General features: G+C 38.3%; 1 protein-coding gene across 1 annotated transcript in view; it reads left to right on the top strand.

Moving 5' to 3' along the window:
* The window catches only part of LOC124619312 (glycosylphosphatidylinositol anchor attachment 1 protein), an 82,331-nt gene extending 78,396 nt beyond the window's left edge, over positions 1-3,935 (top strand). Inside the window, exon 12 of the mRNA XM_047145620.1 lies at positions 3,507-3,935. Coding sequence (XP_047001576.1) covers positions 3,507-3,804 — 298 coding nt within the window. The 3' untranslated portion in view covers positions 3,805-3,935. The remainder of the gene's footprint in view (positions 1-3,506) is intronic.
* Positions 3,936-8,740: the final 4,805 nt, after the last annotated feature.

An 8,740-nucleotide genomic window follows, 5' to 3' on the forward strand; every position in this document is an offset into this window, starting at 1 on the left:
GACATCTCATGTTGGGGGCTTGAGGGTTTTTTTCATACAAGTCTCTGTTTCTCCCTGTCTGTTAATGTATACTCTATGTTTTTGAGTGTGTTTTTAACTTCTTGTGTTTGAAATCTGTTAGTTGGGTTTGATTTTAACTTTTTTGTTGTTGTTTTTGCTGATGAATTCTTCCGTTTTTTCTATGTATTATTCTTCTTCCTTCCCCCCCCCCCCCCCCCTTTTTTTTTCCTCTAACTCACACTCCATTACACGCTATATACTTATGTCTCATGTCCACTCATTATGGTTCCCCCCACTCCATCACTATCCCTTCTCTGCTCTTACACAGTACATAAATATACAAAAACATACTTAAATAGAATTACACACATACAATAATCTAAATTAAAAGAGAATATTTGCAGGTCAAAGACAAAGTATGAAAAGTTTATGTTGGCAACACCACAAAACACAAACAGCAATACATACATGAAGTACAAAAACAAACAGTATACAGTAGTGTGCATAAAAGTGTGTTGTGAGAAATGTGTAGTGCTGCAAAACATCTAAAAAGTAGACAAAAATTATCAGTGTCTGTCACAGCAAAACAATGATGTGCTAGCAGATGGCATTTTTCGATGTGAGCAAGAAATCAGCCGAAAAATCACCATAAGTACAAACCAACCTATTCTTAATGAACTGTTTTTTGATCTAAAAAGCAAATCAAAATATAAATAAACTTAATTACAGATCACATGATGCTTTACTTCAATAAAGCAAAACTTGTCTGGTGAAAAAATCACGCATTTTGTAGTTGCAACGACGGATCAAAAATACCCTCATGAACTCTGAGAAAATTTTCTAAATTATCCTGTGACCTGTTGCAAACGTATACTGCAGTGTTGTCGCACTTACACTCACTCAAAACTCTCAGACAAAAGATTTTTAATAAATTAACTGTTTTACTAAAATTTAAAATGCTCCAGTTTTTCGGATTGTGGGGGGGGGGGGGGGGGGGGGGGGAGGGGGGGCAGGAGATGTACTACTAGTATTTGGTACGCGTGAGGCACTAACAACCGCAGCCATGCAAGCTGTCAGTCAGAATTTTCCTACCTTCTCAGAGGTTTTAGCAGTTCCCCCCCCCCCCCCCCCTCCTCCTCCTCCCCCCCCCCCCTTCCTCCCCCCATACAAATTTTATTCTTCATCTATGCACATCCTTCATCCTTTTGTGATCCTTCCTCTCTTTCTTTGGAGAGTATTATTTGTCTTATGCAACAAAGAAAACAAAAGATAATTAATTATATGGAAAATTTTTACAAAATCTTTTATATATTTTAATTACTTGAGTTATCTATACTTGGCACCACCCTGTCATGGTCACCAGTTATACTGGTATTTAAATACTGGCACCATAAGGAGGTAACGTCAATTATTTCGAGTGTGTGGTTGGGGAATACTTTCACTTGTAGCGGTTCACACATTTAAGTTTGCACCTCCACAGTCTCTTGCTATGCTTACCACTATAATAGCCTAAATTGATTGATATATTTACTCTGCTTTTAACAGAGTTATATTTACTTTTTCTTTCTTGAAGAAGAAGAAGATGCAGCTTCCAGCTCTGTGATAAAGAATGAAGTACAATACAATCTTATATAATGTCGCCATATGTTGTGAAGTTGGCAGGCTACAGTGTATCCAGGTATCATTTTCAGGGTGAAGCAATTTAGAAACTAAAGATGTTGCTTCCCTTTCCAAAAGATATATTGTAAAAACTTTTACACAAATATATATTGTTGTCAGACATAAATGCAGTAAGTCCACCCAGAACCAGGATGGCAAGAGACCGATATTATGAGAGTAAAAAATTTGATATCAACATAAGGAAACATTAGAATACAGATATATGCTCATCATTCTTTTCATACACATCTCTTTTTGGCACGGGCATGTTTCTATTGAATCTTTGCCCCGCACTGTGTCTTGATGCTTATTAAATTACATAATCTTTATGGGTACACCAAAATAAGATCCATCACAATGCTCAGGAAGGCTAACAACTCTATAAAGTCAACTAGTTGTGTTTGATCACAGAGAGAGAATCCAGAAATGGGTGGATCATATTAAAACAGTGATACCCCAAGCCAATGGTGCATTCCAGAGTCTTCATGTCATATGTGAGGATCACCTACTTTCTGTGGAGAGAACAGTGCCTCTCTTCAGTAAGGCCACTGCACAGCTTTTTGTGGGGCAAGTACCAGATACTGCCTTGTAGTTGTGATACCCAAAAATCATGGTTTTTCGGAGATTAACTTGATTATGGATATAGATTGTCAAAAACTGGAAAATGGCATTTCTAGATAAATGTCTAAAGAATGGACAGTTAGAGTTTGAGTCCTTTGCTGTGGAGGCCACAGTGCAAAAATGGCTGAAACCCGATTATTGCTTTTTCTGCCTAAGTGCGGTAACTTTGAACCTCTGGATCTCGGTAAGTTTCGAAATTCATCTTAAGATCATACGATATAAATTCTGATGATCTGCAGTGAATAGAAATTATAGAAGTAGCCACCCCCACAATTGGTACTTTTCATACACAAAACCAAAACTCTTTGATTGTTGCAGTTTTCTCGTGAACTGCCCATGAACAAATGGTGTTTTTATAATCCACCTAAGGCTAACTCTAAATAACAACTAATGAAAAAATAAGTCAATTTGCTAATTTCTCTGGGCTGCAGGAGATGTATTTGGATAAAACACAGTCCAATGACGCATAGCTTCCTGCTGTTGTGGGAGGACCTTCCAATTTGCAGTGCATGTGATGCAGATTTTAATATGCAAGATTTTAATTAAACATATTTTGTACTCAAACAAGAGGGCTGAGGCTAATTTAACAGCAGATCTATCGTCTATATTAGTAGATGAGAGAAATGATGTATGGCTTAAGAATTTGTAAACTGCTAGGGGGAAAATTTTAACGTATAATCAATGTAGCTGGCTCGTCCTGCGTCCTGATTTTTTGTGAGTGACCTGAACTATTTTTAAGCATTTATTCTGTAGTTCAGTTCAGATTTTAATAGTTCATTTTAAAGTTTACGGTTGCACATTCTGCATGATTAGGTGGGTGAATGTTGGTGGAATAGGAGAGTGCAATTGTAATTTTAAGGGAATTCTGTCTCTATGCATTTTTAATTTTACGTGTTACAAGCATATTCATCTAATACGTTCCGGCAAAAGCACTAGCAACCCTGCTGTTGATCACAGTTTAATACACTGACTGTAAGAGACATAGTGACGGACATTTCATGAACAGGCTTAAGCCAAGCCAGGCATCAGGGATGAGGCTCCACTGTGACTGCCACAGGCCACGTGGCTGTCAGTGTGTTAATACAGTTCTCAAATTGTTGGATAGTTCTTTTCTGTATGGAATATTGTTAATGGCATTTTACATTATGTTTTAATTATCTGATCACTGATCAACTTAAGCTTTGTGGTGTTTTGTTAGTTTGATAATGCTGAATTTATGTTTGCAGGAGGCTGGTGAACATCACTCAGAGAATAATGTGGTTGCTTCTGCATCCACTTTCACTTCTCATGCTCACTGTATTCACATTCTCTGCATACATCTTTCCAGAAGAGCCTTCAGATATGCTTGTGCTGAGGACATTTGAAGCAAGTTGTGAAGCACTTCTGTTTGCTGTTGTTGATAATCTTATATATGGCAACTGGTTATTTAGTGTTGCTGTGGCTGCTCTGCTGCCTGTTTGGTTACTTTTCTGGGTAGTGTTGCATACAAGTGCAAATATTGTTCAAGTAAAATCTAAAGTGTGAAATAAATAATATCAGTAGTCAAAATAAGGGTAAAGTGTACAGAGAGATACAGATTCAAACTACTAGAGCAACTGCCATGATCAAGAATTAAAGAGAAACTGTGGAAAAAAAATACATTCCATTACTTTATAGCACCGTTGTTTTTCTTAATAAAACAAAGGCCTTTTCTCCCAACTTGCTTGATTACCCATTCCTAACTACTGATAAAGGTACTTGACTCAGAAGTCCTGAATACCTCACACACAATATTGGCAGTAATGGATCGGAATGCAAGTGAGAACATATCAGAATCACCCTTTCAGTTTTGAGAATGGTAAGAGTTCTAATTCATTGTAGCTGTTTCAGGAAAGACATGTAGTGGCACCAGACCAGCTAAACTTTTGTTGCATAATTGCTTATTATTATGTATGGAAGACCAACACAATTACCACATTTTGGACAGCGTGCAGTCACACTAAGGCAGAGTTAAAATGGGAAATTTCTTGATTCCTTGTTTTTAATCATTTTGCAATGTGTTAATTGTGTGGTGAATGATTGGATTTTGCACGTGGCATTCCTCTAGTTCCATAACTAGTCCTCAGTTCATTAAACAAATCAACTTGAATTTGTAATTTACAGTGTCCAGTAATCACATCAAAAATGTCTTTTTTGTCAGAGGATAGGTAAAGAGTATGCCCACTGCTTCCACTAAACTCTTACATATGGATACCAATATCTTACATCAATCTCTGCACCAGTAAGGTTTAGTTTCTTGACAACATACCCTCTCACCATGGAACAGCAAGTTCAAAAGTTAGAGTTGTTTGAATAACAGCTTGGGAGGTTTCATAGTGGTGATGGCAAAACCTGCCTGCCCCAGTATTTTATCTAGATGTGCATTTTGATGAAGTGAAGGGAGTGAGGATTCTGGCAAAAGAATGGAATGCACAGGCTTCACTGCATGGTCACATCAGAAAATAGCTTATGTGAATGTGTCTTCCTAGGCTATTATTTAAAGGAAAAAAAATTGCAACGTCAGTCTTATACATTATAATATTCGATGTTTGCTCACAGGTGTCCAACTAAAGTATTCCACAATGACACTCAAACTTCCAGGGAGTTGACCCTGGTGGAGGGATCGATTTTTGAAACTACCTGTATGGTGATTTAGGTCAAGATCCAAGGTATCACACCCTGCAGCCATTCACCCTGGTGGGCACTCATTTGAAAGCAATTAACAAAAAAAAAAATCTAGACTTTTGCATGACACTTAATAGTATTATAAAAGGAGTATTGTATGGACTTGCTGCATGGCATAATGGATGGGTCAAAGCCTTCACATGCAGAAGGTCATGAATTTGAGTATCTCCAGGTGCTTTAAATTTTGTTTATTTTTAAATCTTCATTGAAATGATTTTATGTGGTTTAAATGTAATTTTATTTCTATTCCTTTGTCATGTCATTTTAACCATCACATCTGTTTAATTTGCTCTCCTCCATCTTCCTGTCATTTTTTTCTGCTTGAAATCTTTGTTCATGTGATTTTAATTAAATTTATGTATTACTTTCAGTTACACTTATTTCGTTTTATCATCCTATTTTTTCCTCCATGTTATTGCATTCATTATTTCAATTCTTCGTTGTGCTTGAATTTTGTTGTACTTATTCCTTCTTACATTTAAATCTTCATCTACATTATGATGTTCATATTGCAGTAGGAGTTTAGGCTATGTTTTAAATGTTTGCATGATGATAAGAATGATATAAAGAAAAAAAAAGAGGACAAACGAAAAACTCATAAGGTGATTAAAATGATGTGGCAAAGGAACAGATATTTAAAAAAATACATTTAAACTAACTGAATAAAAAATAATCAAAGCCATATCAATAAAGATTTAAAAATAAACCGAATTTAAAGCACTTAACAAGATTCAAATCCACAACCTTCTTCATGTGAAGGCCTAACCTTAACAATTACACCAGACAACCAGCCTGTGTAATACTACATTTTTAATGCTATCAAGTATCGTACAAAATTGTGAATTTTTTTTTTTTTTTTTTGTCAATTACTCACAAATGAGGGGCCACCAGGGTGAATGGTTGCAATGTGTGATACCTGGAATCTCAACCTACATCACCATATAGATGGTTTCAAAATATTGATCCCTCCACTGGGGATCTCTCTTTGTTTAGACACTATTTAATTTATTAATCGTTTTTTGGGCATCACTCTTACTACTGACCTCACAACCGTAAAGAACAGCTGTCAGTTACATCCATGACCCGGAAGTCAACAGATGCTGCATTAGTTTTGTAGTTTCTTGTTATCTTCTTTGGGAACTGAAGAAAATGTTATGAACATTGTCCTGACTGCTGCATTCACAACAAGATGTGATCATGTTGAGGTGGTAGAAATGTTACCAGAATCTCCTGTGATTGAATCGAAGTCGTGCCACTGTCACTAGAAAGTTTCTGCTGTACGCATAATTTTGGTTCCAAGGACATGTTGGGACATAAGGTACCACTGTTGAGTGTCTCCTTTTAATTTCATTCCATTGGGCCCTAAATATAGGCCTTAGCATGAGGAAGATCCTCGGACATTTTGATTTCCCTTTATTCCACGGTGCACTTTCACCATAACATAATGGTCATCTTATTTAGGCAGGAAGGCTCCTGAACTGCTTCTATAATGTAATATTGACATCTTAACACTTTAACAAGCACCAGCACTGAGTGTGAATCTGATAAACTTATGATTGGTGCTTCTTGCACTAGCTTTGTATATTTAAGTCCCTCTAAAATTGCCGTACATTCTGTTGTGAGTATAGATGCAACTTCAGGAAGCTGGAATTTGCCTCTATTAGTCTTGCCATCTACTAATGCTCTTCCTGCCCTATCTTTTTGTTTGAACTCATCTGATCTGTTTTGAGGACAGCCATATGCTACGTCATCAGCTAAAGTTTTCTCTTGCAGTGTACCTTGTACAAATGGAAGATGTCTTGATATTCAATATTATGAGAAGGAAAGTTGCTACTCACCATATAGCGGAGATGCTGAGTTGCAGACAGGCACAACAAAAAAGACTCTCACAATTATAGCTTTCGGCCATTAAGGCCTTCGTCAAAAATAGGCACGCGCGTGCGCGCACACACACACACACACACACACACACTCTCACACTCTGTGGTATCATTTCCCTGAGACTGCAGTCTCTCTCTCTCTCTCTCTCTCTCTTTGTGTGTGTGTGTGTGTGTGTTTTGACAAAGGCCTTAATGGAGGAAAGCTATAATTGTGAGAATCTTTTTGTTGTGTCTATCTGCAACTCAGCATATCCGCTATCTGGTGAGTAGCAACTTTCCTTCTCATAATACTGTTACATTCCATCTTGGATTTTCCATTGTCTTGATATTCAGTTTCACCAAGATATTGACGTAGGGCATACTGAAGCAGCTTTAAGTTGGGGAAGTGGCAACACATTCACAGAAAGACAAAGCATTGAAGTAAAATTCTCCTAAGGGCAGTAGTTTCTTCTTAATAGCAACTTCATCTGCCCTAAGGCTAGATCTGGTTCCAAGGGTTTCTTACTATTTCCAAACACACAAAAGCCATAAGTGGAACTCATTTGGGTCCCTGGAAATAGCTTTACTTGCATACAAGTGTTTCTAAATAACCTTTCCAATAAGGCACATTATGCTTTTACAGGACACACAAGTTCTTGTGCAGCACAATGGTAAACTCTTTGAGAAGATGTAGAAGTATAGGTCCAGAAAAAATTGGATTACTTTCTTATAGCAAACTGATGCACACAGCACACAAATACACGTAACTGAAAACAGTAACTAGCTTTTGAGCTCTTGCCCTTTCTCTAGTCGGAAGTACACACATTCACTCACATTCCCACGATCACAGCAAGGTTAGTTATTGATTATCAATTACAGAGAGCAGTTGCCTGGGTCGATGGAGATGGTGAAGGACACGAGACAAGGAGAGGTAGCACCATAGTGTGAGGTATCTTTCTACAGTTGACTCAGAAACTGCACAAGATGAAAGGAGTTCAAAGGGAAGAGTATATAAAGGACATAAAGAGGGAAACAGGGAGGGGGGAGAGTGGTTGGAGAAAGCAGTACACAATTTAGACAAGGAACGAGTGAAGTGGGCAGAACAGAGAAAGGGAAGGTAAGGTAAGGCAAGGTAAGGTGATTGGGCATTGGCAAATAGGTTAGTGGATGTTTAGACCAGGGGGGTTGAGAGAGTACGAAATATGCTGGAGGGACAGTTTTGACCTGCAAAGTTCAGAGATACTTGTCCTGGTAGGGAGTATCCAAATGGAATGTGTAGTGAGTAGCTGTTCAGATCATTTGTATTTTGGTGAACGACATGTTCAGCAACTGGATGGCCAAGTCTACAGTTTCCCACAGATTTCTACTGGATATCAGTATCATTTGTGCACAGTATTTAAACAGTGTGACATGTTGTCTTTGTCAGGTGCTACCTGACACTGCCCTTTGAGTGGAATGGCCCCAGTATTTATACCTGTGACCTCCCCCCCTCCGTGGTTCCAGGTGTTTCTTCTGTCTGCAGTCCTCTCCCACTAGAAACACCCCTAAGCATTCCCTCTTCAGTCCAATGCCTCCAGACTGAATGCTAACATTCTTCCTTCAGTCCGGTGCACTGTGGCAAGTGCTTGGCCTGGCACAGCAGACCAAAGAGCGAACACATAAGAATGCTTCTAGTGGGAACAGACCACAGAACCCTCAGCATGGCACAATGGATTGAAGAGGGAATGATGGCCTAAGAACACTTCTAGTGGGAGCAGACTGCAGAGGGAACACCTTGGAACCAGTTGAGGAGGGGGAAGGTTTTACAACGTGTATATGCCTCGGGACAGCTGGAAAAAATCTGGGAAGTTTTTCATCTGGGAGAAAACCAGGAAGAACCAGGAATTTTTCATTCTTTT

Source organism: Schistocerca americana, chromosome 6, assembly GCF_021461395.2.
Source record: "Schistocerca americana isolate TAMUIC-IGC-003095 chromosome 6, iqSchAmer2.1, whole genome shotgun sequence".
NCBI lineage: Eukaryota > Metazoa > Arthropoda > Insecta > Orthoptera > Acrididae > Schistocerca > Schistocerca americana.